Source organism: Anastrepha ludens, chromosome 2 (assembly GCF_028408465.1).
Source record: "Anastrepha ludens isolate Willacy chromosome 2, idAnaLude1.1, whole genome shotgun sequence".
NCBI lineage: Eukaryota > Metazoa > Arthropoda > Insecta > Diptera > Tephritidae > Anastrepha > Anastrepha ludens.
This window is the reverse complement of record NC_071498.1, coordinates 46,046,065-46,060,951: the sequence shown is the minus strand read 5'-3', so window position 1 is coordinate 46,060,951 and position 14,887 is coordinate 46,046,065. Positions and strand designations below refer to the sequence as shown.

Genomic DNA, 14,887 nt, shown 5'->3' with positions numbered 1-14,887 from the left:
CGTATAGCGTCCCATTTCGTAAATGTCAAACCTTTACGTAAATTATGAACACCTTTGACATGTCATTTGTGTTACCATTCTCAAAAAAATAGGTGGTTCAAAAAGCAAACGCTATATGGCCCACCCTGTAAGTCGTGCTCCTGCAAGTGCCAATGCGGTGTAGGCGTTTTCGATAAATTTCAAGTATCATAGATAGAAATCGATAGGGGTGTGAATTTCAGCTGTAATATTTTTTTGTGCCCTCTGCTCTCACAAGTAAAATGAGATTTCTGGAGACAGTTCACAGAATCGACAAGAGCCGTTGACGGATGGCTGTGAAGTCTGCAATGACCACTAGGTATGCCGGTGAACATTCTCAGCTTGTCCTTTTATGAGATGTTAAAATCTCTTCTGGTTATACCTTCGCTTGGCGTAAGCCAACGTGAGTTCCGTAGCCTTGACGGTTCAGCACTAAGCTCTTCCTTGGCGGTATATTGTCTCATAGCCAGGAAAGGCGCAGATATTGTTGGTTTCGAAGACGGGTCCCTCTAGCCAATGCATCCGCTACTCCGTTCCTTCATATGTCCTTTTGCACCGGAACCCAAATGAGCTGAATGCGATTACATGACCTAAAAAGTTTAATTTCTCTATACAGTCCAAAAATATTGAGGATTAAGCCACCACTTCAGTGGGGAAGATGTTTAGAAAACTGCATTTTTTGAGCCCAATTGTGCAAACAGAAGTTGCAAGCCCATACAAATTATTTTTTACGAAATTAATGTTAGATAAGGTGAGTAATAGAAAAAATCAATAGAGATAACCAATGGTAGTTGGAATAATGCAAAATTCATAACTGCCTCCTACTGATTATCAGACTATCATATTTTTTTTATATTTGGTTACTCGTAATCTATTGCGCAGAATGTTGAATTATTTATCTACTCTACAAAAACCAGTCAACTGCATACTTTGGTGCGTGAAGAATAACACCCGCAATACTACATGGGTGAGCTTGAATGCCAAAGATCATAATGCGTGTTAAATTCTTCTTGTACTATTCCTGTTGTTGTAGAAGCATAAACAATTTCCAGTACATGTACACAAGGAATACTGCTGAAGCGACAATCCTTGGGCGGACGCAGATCAACATTCGTGGAAAAGATTGCTGTTCGGTTCTCACCATCGAGTAATGCACTTCCTTCCGGGAAGACATCCCTTAAGGGCGTTGTTCTGTTACTTTCTGTAAAATGCATACTTTCTCATAAATGTCTACCTTTGCCTTTCCTAACATTGTAAAAATCACACCATTCAACCTACGGGCTAACGCAAGAAAGCACTCGGCCAACTGCTACTATTCGCCTCACTCGTTCACAATAAACAACTGCAAACTTCCATATTAGAAAAGAGAGAAACCCATGCGCCCTTTCTACCAAAGCACAATAACAATGTCAACAGAGAGCCACGAGTTACGAATGTGGGCGACATATATGTGTGTGTGTGTATGTATGTATATATGTACACATTTACAATCAACAACAAATGCCAAACCCCTAACTAGAAGTTCTCGTTTGTCTGAATGCGCAATCAGTCAATGGCCGGCCGCTGGATGTGTAAGAAAACTAATCGACTGCTTGAGGAATAACCAAGTTTGAAAAGAGTGGAAAAAATAGTAACAAGGGCATGTAGATAAAGTAATTTTAAATGAATATATTGTAAATAATTTTTACTTTGGAAAAACAAACAATAGTTGTAATTTAATGGAACGTACCCTTTAAATGTTCTAGTGCACTAACGGGGATAATTCGCGAAAAATTGCCGCGTTCATTCGTACCAATAAATAACGTGCACTTCGTTTGCTTCCGTAAATCTACATATATATGTACATATGTATGTGTATGCATATGTTTTTTTATATATATTTGGTAAGATATGCCTATCAATTGCATGCGTCAGGAGATATTTCATTGTCGGTCTAATGGTAAAAGCACTCATACGCCCGATGTGGGAGCAGGGTGACTAAACAAGAAATGTAAATAACTGCGAAATTTATATAAGCTCAACCAAGTAGTTGTGCATCACACCACACTTGTTTGTGCATATTCGCATAGTTAAGTTGTAAATAAAATATATATATGCAAATATAATAAATACATAAAAACAAAATTACGACAATTGCTGGCAATTAATATAAATTGATGATGTGAAATGTGCAATGGCGCTTGGAAAGGCGAGGCGGCACCTACATATGTATGTATGTATGTATGCACTTCCCTCTTCACGGTTGTGTGGGCTATGCAAAGAAGGTAGCGATCGGTTTATAGAGTATAACTAGTGGTTGTGATGTGATTATGTATATGAGTATATATACATGCACAAGTACCATTGTGGCGTGGTTGGCGCTTCAATTCAGGCCCAACTTGTTTTTATCACATCGTTTGGACTTTGAACAAAAGAACTTTTGCGCCGCTAATGGTATATACATACGTACATACATAGACACGTATGATGATACAAGTAGGTACGTGAGTTGACTTATTCATTTCAAGCCCTCCAGCATAGGAGAGTAATTCGCGAGCTTCGAACAGTTGGACGCGCGCACGTCTAATAATAATTTAACAAATATTTACTGATTAACATCTTTCTGCTTATCTATACAGATATTTACACTTCACATACGTATGTATGCACATATACATATATTTACATTGAATGTAAACAAAATTATTATTTTTATCACCAAATAATAGTCCTATGCACCGGTTTCATGATAATCTAAAAATGGAATGTGATAAGAGTGTCAGAACTTGACAAGTAAACAATAAAACGTACAGTGACACGAAATGTTGAAATTAGTGCTTAGAAATTATTTAGCGAACAGTAGCGTTATACAACTGTAGCACTTTTTAGCATTACTTTTTTTATTATTAAAATATGAAATGAATATGTTGCTGAGGAAATAGTATACATAAGCACAATTACGCATAAATTTGTTAGTCAAATATTTTTTATTTTTTAATTTTTTTTTTTAGTTATATTAACAACTTAGTGACTTACCTTTTTAGTAAGATTATTTCAAATATACATATATATATTTAGTTTGGAATAGAAATTCAATTAAAAAAATGTGCGGGGGCCGAGGAGAGCGGAATACATGTTCCCGTTACAACAATTTTGTTTAGTGTTTATTTGTTTGATCTACAAGTAGTTATAATTAAGGGGCCATCCGAATGGGTTTGCGTTGACTATCCGGATTCGAGACTCGCTGTGGGCATGCAACATTATATGATAGAAGAAGTTTTCTCAGCGGTCGACCCTCAGCAGGAAATGGCAAAACTCTGAGTGTATTTCTGCCCTGAAAAAGCGCTCAATAAAACCGTTTGACGTTCAGAGGCGGCATAAAACTGTATGTCTTGAGCCACCTCCCAGGCGAGTCAAGAGACATCTCTTCAACAAGAAGTTTTCTCTAACAGCGGTCGACGCTCAATGGGAAATGGCAAATGTCTGAGTGTATTTCTGCCCTGAAAAAGCGCTCAATAAAACCGTTTGACGTTCGGAGACAGCATAAAACTGTATGTTCTAAGCAATCTCCCAGGCGAGTCATCTCTCAACTACACCGACGAAATTCACGAGCAAACAAAACTGCAACTACTGGACCGGATAGTATATAGACAGATACTAAACGACATTCATCGGGAGACTCCCACCACCATCCTAAACTTTCGACCCCCGAATGCTGTTATCGGAGTCCTACCCCCATCTCTTGCAGATGAAAAGTTTCAGCTGCCTTGCGAAACCCGCATAACTTTGACTTAAATACGTTCTGTATATTCTCTTACTTATCTAGAATCAACCCCGATATACTCAATATATTTTTCAAATCCACTCACCTAACACCTCTTTTCCTCTCGACGCAACCTGTCGAAACAGCACGTTTCCTGCGCTTACCGTAGATGAGTTAGACGATGATGATTGGTTACTACAGCGCACTGGCAGGGTATAGTGAAGTGTTACAACAATAACAATTGTAGGTCCTCCCATTTGTGGAACAACATACCGTAATTTTTTGGTTGCTTTTATGACAACATAAGCCATTTTGATTTTACCAAAGTGGCTGTGCCCAACCGGGTATGAATTCGGTAAACACCCAACCGAAAATTTATTCCAAGTTAAAAATGGGTGATATTATTAAGAGGCGAATCAAGAGAAATTAATAATTGATAATAAAACTGAAATCGACAAGTTAACACATTCAAATATTTTTCTTCTCGGTTGCTCATTGGTCACTGGCCGACTTTTGCCTCTCCGACATCAAATATGTGTGAGAGAAAGAGCGCTTAATGAGTAAACCAGTGCCGATCACTGGACTACAATATTAAGAACTTGAAGGCAAATTGAGCATCTAAGGTGGCGCCATTAAAAATCAGTTACTTTATTTTTCGCGATTTTGACAAGTCTGACGTCAGCTCCCTTCGCAATACAAAGCAAACAAAAGTAGGAGAAATTACATGTTTGTGAAAATTCAGTGAATGTAATTGGTAATATTCTGATTTGTGAGATTTAAACTAATCAAACTAATGAAAACGATGTGCCGTGTGTTAAATTGTGGAAGCACAAATTAAGCTGTATACAACTTAGAATTTTCTTAATGTACATACATATATTTAAGAATACACACAGAAAACTTAATATTGTTCCGGTGAATATTTTCGAAATTACACGCAAGTTTGAAAAGGTGTTTCAGAGTGTTTGAGAGTACAAGACCGAAGCGGCAGCGTTTTAATTTTTCTCTCCCCAAACTGGAAAATATTTAAGAGTGGTAGTCAGTATAGGCAGCTAAGCCAAGCAGTAAACTTGTGAGTTCGTTCATATTTTTTTCTGAAAATTTTTCGTGAAAATTAAGTTTTCTAGAGAAATGAGAAAATCTATTATTATCTATTACATAGTAAGTCGAGAACAAAAAAGCGCAAAAATGTTTTGAATCCAAAAACAGCTGAAAGGGATGAACGTATTTTCAGTGCCTCGGCGAAAAAATAATTAATATAAAGCCTCTAAAAGCAGTTTGTTTGCGCTTTTATACGGAAGACACCGTGGCAAGAAAGTATGTGTGTGTGCGTATAATTCCTTGTGTTTAGTTGTTTCCATTGCTTTCGCCTACTCTTCTTCTTCACACACAAGTAATTCCCCTTCCTTTTGCTTGTTTATTGATGGGCTCTTACGACACGGTGAATTCGGAAGGCGCAATCGTGTATTCTATTATCTTATTGTATATACACATATGTACATACATATATATTCCCGTTTGACCAAAAAACTAATCAGCAACTTATCTTAGTGATTATCAATTTTTCGTCATATATTAGCAAGGCTAAGATTACTTAAAATAAAATAATTACCGACAAATTTCCCAACTTTAAAACCTCGTCATATATAATATGATAGGTACTTATAAAGATAGAATCCGCTGTTAACAGCTATTTGAAGTTCAAAAATATCTACTTTTAACAGGGTATCCATTGGAAATGTACTATGAACTAATGGAATGCCCACGGATATTCCAGCAACTCTTTCATCTCCGCTGTCTTTCGAACTATGAATATGACTCGACAATTGGTACTACGTTACCGGAATGACCCATTTTTATATACTCCCAAGGACAGTCAATTCAGGAAAAATGTGGTTTAAGCAGTTACAACAATTGCAACACCTGCAATGAATATCTTTTGTAAGGCAATTGTCTATTCCACCTGCGAGGAGGTGAGGAGATCTTAGTGTTGTCAGCTGTTTATTGTTTATTTTTTTCAAGTTTATAAAATAATAATATACAAAAGATATTCAATTCATTTAAGCCCATCAATAAGTAAAACAAAGAGAACAGTTCCTTTCACATTGAAAAAACTTCGCAGTGTATATAGAGGAAGCCTGTTTTTTAAGATGTGTACAGAAGGGGATTAAAAAAAATTGCATACAAAAATTAAAAAAAGGGTTGGCAGCTGTTTATTTTATTTCAAAAACTACTATGCTAACCTCCACAGACGAGTTTTTGTAGATTTCTTTTTGTCTTTTTTCAGCTTCGTATAATTCAAAAATTAACGAAGTTAGATAACAACCGCGTCCAGCTCTTACTGGGAAGTAATTTTCATTTGCGTCTATCCAACAAACTACACAACAAAAATTGTGATATCTGAGCCCTGAGAGGACCCTGTATGGTAAATTTTCAAACCAGAGGCGGCGGATAAATATAAATTTGAAAAAAAGATATGTTTTTTGTTATGTTTATATGGAGTTGCCACTTTCAAAATATTTTTTGTATGCTAACAATGATGATGAATACGCGCCGGGTCTATAAATTTCGACAACTCCCGAATATGGACACACTAGTTATGAGCGACCAAAAGTTTTATGGTTTAGGCTTATTGCACAGTGTGGACATATCCTCTATACTGGCATATAATCGCTTCATAATTCCTCTAAATGAAAGATATTATAATTAAACAAAATGTAAAGAAGTGCATATGGCCATTTTATACTACAATACGTTTACATTAGTCATTTTATGATTACACAATTATACTCATTTTGTTTACAAATTATGGAATAAATATCTAGGTAGAAAAATATAAGTCCATGAAACTGTGAATACAGGAAAAGATCGCGGAAAAAAAAAAAAAAATGAACTACGAAAAAAATCAAGTTAAAAGTTAAAATTGAGTCAATGGTTAAAAAAAGAAGAAAATATTTACAGTCTGAAAAAAGTTTACGAGATATTGGATTGGTATTAGGGTATTTAAATGCAATGTGCAACTATAGTTGCAGTTACATACGTCCTGTGTTTTAAACGTCCGTTGTGTGTAAAAACCTGAAAATGTACCTACTATTTTTTCTTAGTGCTCTGCATTTGTCGCACATTTTATGCGATATTTTAAAGTGTGCGGCGGCAGTCCTTTACTGATCAAAACATAAGCAGTTATCGATAACAACTGGCATTCCTATTGAGTATATGATTTTTTTTTTTTTTTTTTTTTGATTTTTGATTGATTTTTGTTTTTCTGAGCTGCTAAACAACCCATTAATTTTTTTATTTTTTGCTGACGGTCCACTTTCTATTAAAAAAAACTGTAGGTCAGGAATCCTGATTAAAAAGATTGGAATTTTAATGAAACTTTGTTGATTTTTTTCCAGCATTGATTTAATGAGCTATACTTAAAAACAGACATTAAACAAATATAAATATATAAACATTAATTGAAAGATATGGGAACACCAAATTCTATTTTAAGATTTTAGTAATAAGCACGCGAAAATTAAAATTTTGTTATTTATTATTTTTAAATTGCTTTACTTTTTAACACAACTATGCAAAAAGCTCTAATATTGGGCGATATGGCAGAGATGTATTCATGCCAAACACCTTGCTTTAGCTTTTTTTTGAAATGAATTGCTTTTGTAAATCCGTCCAACTGGATAAAAGCAAGCATGGTGGTTTGAGGCACAATAGGAAGAATAGCAATTAGCTGTTAAGAAATTTCGCATACACAATACAATAAGCTCTGCCATTAAACGAAACTAAGCAAATTTGCATTCAATATTTGTAAACATTAAATTTAAATGGTTTAGAAAAAAACCGCAATTGTCAGTTTATAGGAATTCCCCCTACTATAAACGAAGAATAAAGCCGCCTGATAAAATTTATGTACATATATAGATATATACTTCGCGTGTTATCTTTTAAACATCAAGCGTTCATCTGCGAATAACGTGATTAAAAGAATTTCTTTACGAAAACAACCTTTGACTGGCTTTGTTTCATCTACTCCGATATGCAAAGTAAATGACAGAAACAAATAACATTTTGTTTATCTAAATGCTCACAAATAATAATAGCAAGCTTTCAGTAAAAAAAAAGTTATTTGAGCCGGAATACATATCGCACCCTAAATACAAAAGGGTCACAACTCAAAATTTTCCACACTCGAGCTTGACTTGTTTACAGTAGCACAGAAAACAAACTATGTGACATATCACGCTGAAATTTGCCATGCAAGCTTATAACAGTCCTACCAAAAAACAAAAAATTTATTTTTGCCATATGTCATCCGCGGACCGTTTTATTGATAACGTCTCGTTCATATTTGAGCAGAAGGTACATTTTGAGTTGTGACCCTTTTGTATTTAGGGTGCGATATATCGGGTGTTTTTTTTTTAGTTTTTTTTTTAAATGATAATACAAAACAGAAATATTGTTGGAATGCATTTTTTTAATTATTATAATCTGGTAGATAACTTCGGCCGCCGTAGCCGAATGGATTGGTACGTGACTACCATTCGGGAGTTCGTAGCATCTCCGTGCATTAAACACGAAATGATAATCCAAGTTTTTTCTAATAGCGGTCGCACCTCAGCAGGCAATGGCAAACCGCCCAGTGTGTTTCTGCCATATGAAAAAGCGCCTCATAAAGAATATATGCCGTTCGGAGCCGGCTTGAAAACAGTACGTCCCCTCCATTTGTGGAACAACGACACGACGCACGCAAAAGAAGAAAATGAGGAGGAGCTCAGCCAAACGCTCACAAAGGGTGGCGCATTTATTATCGTGGCATTTATTTTTTGAATATCATTTCCAGCTCGCCATTCACTGTACCGGCAAGCTGCTTCCTCATTTCGAAAGAAATAAGGACCAAACAATGAACTTCGGGAACAGATTTATTTATTTATTTTTTTCCAAATTCAATTTCCACAATTTGGAAACATTGTTCTGACATTAAACGATTCATGATGACTTGTCAAGCCTCACTGAACAGAAATGTCAGCACAGTTTGTCTTTCTTAGCTGTCAAGCCAAAGTTCTCATGCAGCTAAAGAAAAAAATCCGGCATTAGGTGAAGTTAAATGTTTTCAAAGGTATTTATCCTTTTTGATTTAGTTAAATTTCTTTGCTTCTTTTTTTGTTTTGATTAATATTCAATTCCTGCATAATGGAGAAAGCACTCACGCGCCGGTGGTTCGACTTCACAACTTCTATGAGTTTAGTAAGGATGATAGAACAAAAGGGTGCGTCTTCCGAGTCCGCTGTGTCGTTAGAGCTCATGAATAAACGAACAAAAAAAGAAAGGGTAATTACTTGTTTGTGAAGAGGAAAAGTGGGCGAAAACTATAGAAACTACCAAACACAAGAAATTATACACACACATTCTTGCCACGGCAGCTTCCGCATAAAAACGCAAAAGAAATGCATTAGCAGGCTTTATATTTATAATTTGTGCTTTCACAATTTAACACGCGGCACTTCGTTTTCATTAGTTTGCTTAGTTTAAATCGCACAAATCACAATATTACGAAGCCATTCACTGAATTTTCACAAACATGTAATTGCTCCTCCTTTTGTTTTGTTCGTTTGTTTAGTATTGGTCAGACTTGTCAAACTCGCGAAAAGTAAAGTAACTGTTTTGGGAAGACGCCACCTTCAGTACTCAATTCGCTCTGGATACAATGCATACCTTGTTGTTGTTGTTGTAGCAGTTTATCAAGCAATGTGTACGTCAAGAGATATGGCTCACTAAAACATTTAGCGGAAAAGGGCTCAGAACTTTTTACTTCAGCTAATGCAGGCAACAGACGGAAAACAAATCGAAACAATCGGTTGTAATTTCAACAGATTTAAACGTGTGAGGCACGTTTGGCAAACCGATCGAACATTTACAAAAAAATTTGTAAATGCAACCGTTTGCGTGTGTGACGAAGTGGAGGAGCTTTCCCATTTATTTTGAAAATTTGACAACAACAAATAGCAATATTAAGCAAAATATCTCTTGAGGAACTCAAAGATTTGTTCAAAAGCCAGCCATCATTGTGGGAAAATAAGAGTGATCAATATAAAGACAGAATTATAAAATTAAAGTCGTGACAAATTTTATTCGTAAAATATAAAAAAGTAGATAAAAACACTAATATAGAAAAGTAAGTATGAAAAAAATCTTTCTCCCCCTCCTCTTTTCAAGCACAAATAAATACCATACATGACAATCATTCTCCCCCCTTTTCACTCAGCAACGAACAGCGTGAAACCAAAATCGTCAACAAATCGTTTTGTTTTCCGTCTGTGGCCAGCATAATATTTTCTCAACATACAACTAAACCCCCCGCCTTCCCAATTCTACTCAAACAGCACGCGTTGCAACAACCATACTCCCTACACGTGTGTACGTATGTATGTATGTACATTTGTCCATTTGAGCATAAATACAGTCGCTGTAAAAATAATAGTAGTATAGCTAGAAGAACTGAAGCAGCAAACACTTTAGAATTTTGATTTATAATTATTTCAACGAGTTAACCCGCTAATGCACAAAGTTGCCTCAAGGTATTTATATTTACCGATTAGTATTAATAGCCCGTAAGTGCATTTTTACCAACAAAATTAGGTAATCTGAGTTAATTGCCATACGAAGTTGTTGCGACTAGAGTGTCGGAAATTCTCAAAAATCATTTAAAAATACCGAGTGAGTTATACTTCTTTTTTTGGAACTTACAAATGATATTTGTAATAGTCGTTTGGAGTGCATAATTCTGCCGTGACTTCATTCGAAGTATTTTTTTGATATTTCAACAAAAGTTTGTGGAACAAACTATGGATTATTAAAAAATTAAAATAAAAATATAAATATAAATAAAACGAGGATCAGCCCTTAGAGTGCCAAAGAAAAAACAGACATCTCAAAAATCCAACTTCAGGTCTATTATGGACTCTCAATTCGCCGCGGTTGAGTTTAATTAAATTTAAAAGAAATGTATGAAAACTATTTTGAAAATTATTTTAAAAGACATACCAGTTGTCTTTTTTGCTATCCAAAAAGTATAATACTTAAATTAAATACTTAACCCGTAGACGGACTGCGGGCTCAATTAGTGTAGGGAAAATTTTCATAAGGAAAAAATACGGGACTAAAACAAAAAACTTATCAATTTCAAAATTTATATGCATAGTAAATCATTCTCAACATGGCCTGATATGTTAATTTGATTTTTTTTTCGATTGTTCAAATTATGCTGGAATCGGTGATGGACTAACTCATTTTATTTTTATAATATTATACCTTTTTGAATAGCTAAAAAGAAAAATAATTATAATTAAGAAAAATATAATAATTATATTGTAATTGGAATAATTTGCATACAAAATTTATTATTTTTTTAATGATGTGAAGTAGGAGTGAAAAATCATTAATTCAAAACATCATCAAGGAGCCATTTTTAACTGTCAGAGTCTGATTCAAATTTTATTGACGATTTTTTTTTTTATATATATTATTTTTTATATGTGTTTTATTAAAAATCGAGTACATCGAAAGCGGTTCAGTTTGGGACAACCAAATTAATCAGAGATAACCTAAATAATATAGTCATTAAGAGCGATTAGAACGACTTTCCCGGTAAGCTGCTATATACCATATTCTAACCTTCATCCCATAGCAATGGACTGTCTGTTTTCTCTAAATTAATTGCGTCGACATATGTTGGTTTAACCAGGACCGAAGCGCTACTCAACGGGCATATTTTCGGAAATACAAATATAATAGTATTTCTTCTCATGTACTTAATAATCAATATAAGCCAAATCGGATAGCAAATGCGATTTTTAGAAATATCTCGAAACCAGCGACACTTAGTGGAGCCGAGGTGAAGTGGACAGTATATAGACAGATGTTAAACGACATGCATCTGTAGATTCTTACCAACTTCCTAAACTCACGACCGTTATCAAAAACCAACCACCACCTCCTATAGCAGACAAAGAGCTTCAGCTGCCTCGCAGATTTCCGCGTAACTTTGGCTCAATTACGTGCTGGATATTGTAGTAGGTTAAACTCCTACTTATCCAGAATAGATGACGACTTACCCAATAAATGTTTGGCATATGAAGGTCAACCGCACGATACTATCCACCTATTCACTTGCCCTTTAAGCCCACTCACCTAGCAGCCCACTTCCTCTGGACCCAACCCGCCGAAACTGCACGCTTCCTGAGCCTACCATTAGACGAGTTAGCGACATTGCTTTCTTATTATTAACACTACTTATTATTATTATTATTATTAAATTTTTATAATAAGTTATACTCGTACAAATATAGTAAATGTACATCCTTTAAAAAAGATCTAGTGTTAAGGAATTATTTGATTGCTTATAGCTAAACTAAACTATTTTTTTAACGCAACTGTACGCATATAATATTCATATAAATTTTTGCCACTCGCTTATCTGTTAGCACCAAGTTTTGTATTTTTGCTACTTTCAGTTGTTCTCGGCGCGCCAGTGAATGTAGAGTGGATTGGGGATAGTCAAGCAGAAAGCACACATCAGGCACTACTAAAGCAGCAAAAGCCGAAACGTCAAGATTCAAGCCATATCAATAAGATGCTCTCTAAAGTCTTCCGTATGGTGATGCTGGGCGCACCAGCCTCTGGCAAAGGCACAATCTCTAAGCGTATTGTCCAGAAATTTGGATTTGTGCACATTTCACCAGGTGATATGTTACGGTTGAATGTACTGCACGGCACCGATTTGGGCAAGAAGGCGAAAAAGTATATGGATGAGGGCAAACTAGTGCCAGATGACATAGTGATGAAATGTGTGCTGAGTCGCATAACTGAGGTTGGCAACAAATCATGGTTGTTGGATGGATTTCCACGAACACTTGCACAAGCTGAACGACTGAAAGCCAGTGAACCAATACAGGCGGTTATTAATTTAGAAGTGCCCCACGATGTGATCATAGAACGGGTGAAAGGACGTTGGGTGCACTTGCCGTCAGGACGGGTGTACAATGTGGGTTTCAATGACCCGAAAGTGCCGGGTAAAGATGATGTGACGGGTGAAGATTTGGTGCAACGCGAGGACGATAAGCCAGAAGTGGTCGCACAGCGCTTGCAAGTTTACGAGGAGATGTTGCGACCTGTGATGAATTACTACCAGGAACAGGATTTAATCACCAATTTCAAGGGTCGCACCACATCTGAAATATGGCCGCAGGTGGAAAAATTTTTGGCGGAGAAAACGAGATCAGCTGTGGCGGTGAATAGCCTATAAGGTGGTAGGAATACACCATATTGATGTTACATACATATGTACATATGTATGTATGTTGTTGTGTGACTGCACAAAGACATTTTACTTAAAACATCTTGGAACTAAGAACAATAATTGTAACATTTACTTAAAAAATATGTATTTGTTTTTGTTGTTTTGCCATTTAGGCAACGATTAATATCGAAATATTTTGCTTTAGCATAAATAGGCAAAATATAATTTTTAATTATGTAGAAACTTATTTGTACGGATTTTTTGTGTATTGTGAGCCGAAATAAATGGCATTTTTTTAAAGAAATGCAAGAATAGCTGAAGAAATATATACTTGAAAGCAAGCATTTTAATATTTAAATAAAAAATAAATGAAATAAACCAAACAATTTAACTCTTTTGTCAACTCAAAGTGGTACCGCTTTTTTTACGCTGGCAGTTATTGAAGCCAATTGAAATTACTATTCTTGAAGAAAAAATGATAAGTAAAAAAAGCAACTAGATTTCAGTTAAGCACTGATAAGGCTTCAACTATTTAACATGAGCCAATCACGTCCGCCACCAACTTAGTATTCTTTTTGTCCATATGCTAAGTTAATGTCTTGTAAAGCCGAGTAATGTTCATATCTCTATTAGCTGACATTTAGAAAGTGAAAAGACTACGGGTGTATACTCGTACACCATATGAAGTAGCACGAATGATACTAAGCGTAATCAAGATAAAATAAATTATTAAAAATAATGTGGATTATTTGATAAGCTAAGCGTAATCAGTGCAGGTTAGATTTGTTTAGTGATGATTGCATTTCTAAGTGGAATTAACCATAGTTATAATAAATGTAGATCGGCTATACCCCATTTGAGTTCGTTTGGCTGCTACTGATTAACATTAATTGAATGCGGGTTGATTCATTCAGCACAATAAACAAATATTTACTATAAATACGAGGATTGGCTATTAAGTGAAGAGGCGAGCACTGCTGTAGAAGAAAAAACTCGTTGGACAGCGATCGCCTGCTCTTTCGAAGGTTGTTGTTGTTGTTGTAACAGTATATACATACCCCATACAGGGACGGGGAATGCTGCTGGAGTGACATTCCTTGGCCGCACATAAATCCGGGTCATTCCGGTAACGTAGAACCGACTGTCGGGGGACGGGGTAGTTCCTCTCGCTTCCGCAAACAAATCAATATGACCTTAGGTCAGCTAGGTTAGGTGGTTGCCGTAGCGACACACTTAGACCTTTCGCAGGTCCATTGTGATACCACTGGAACTTATCCTTACCCTATGTGTTTCTTTTCAAACCATCCGGTAGCTTTAATAAACGAGCAGAGCTTTGTTAGTTTTAGATGCGCTATGTCCGCTACATCGGTTTAAAATGCTGTATCAAGAGTGCGCAGCCTCCTCATAGCTAAGTTTTCAAACTCACATAAAAGGTGTCTTACCGTTTCCTCTTCTTCTGTATTAAGACAGCTTCTACAGACATCGAAGTACGGGAGTCCTAACCTTTTAGCGTGTCTAGAATAACCAGTTAATACCCCTATCATTTTTCTTTTAGCTTCTCTGTTAAATCTTAACAAGATCTTCGATCGACCGCTGTTCCAGCTCGGTCATGTCTGTCTGCTTAGTTCGCATGTTGTGAGGTTTTGTCAGTTTGTATTTACCTTTTTGTTGGTTTCCCTGTCTATAAGTAATTTACAAGTGGCTATAGGCATGGGTATCAGCGTCTTATCCGGTTGGAGATCGAGCGTTGTACCGGTTCGAGCAAGTTCATCCGCCTTGCAGTTTCCTGCGATGTTCCTGTGGCCTGGTGCTCAAATAAGGTGCACTTTGTA

The 14,887-nt window shown here is 36.0% G+C and overlaps 2 protein-coding genes across 6 annotated transcripts in view; one reads left to right on the top strand and one right to left on the bottom strand.

Annotated features, from left to right (window-relative positions):
• The window catches only part of LOC128870424 (arrestin domain-containing protein 1), a 43,489-nt gene that overhangs the window by 17,219 nt on the left and 11,383 nt on the right, over positions 1–14,887 (bottom strand). The gene's annotated exons all lie outside the window — the stretch shown is intronic.
• On the top strand, positions 1,558–13,441 carry LOC128870438 (GTP:AMP phosphotransferase AK3, mitochondrial). 3 transcript variants are annotated; one of them, XM_054113068.1, is made up of 3 exons: positions 1,562–1,670; positions 1,764–1,901; positions 12,271–13,441. In XM_054113068.1, the coding sequence occupies exons 2-3, from the start codon at positions 1,865–1,867 to the stop codon at positions 13,059–13,061; spliced, it is 828 nt and encodes a 275-aa protein (XP_053969043.1). In that variant the 5' UTR covers positions 1,562–1,670; positions 1,764–1,864; the 3' UTR covers positions 13,062–13,441. The 3 variants fall into 3 exon arrangements, with proteins under 3 accessions (XP_053969051.1, XP_053969062.1, XP_053969043.1); XM_054113076.1 differs by having other exon boundaries at positions 1,558–1,866; XM_054113087.1 differs by lacking the exon at positions 1,764–1,901 and having other exon boundaries at positions 1,560–1,670.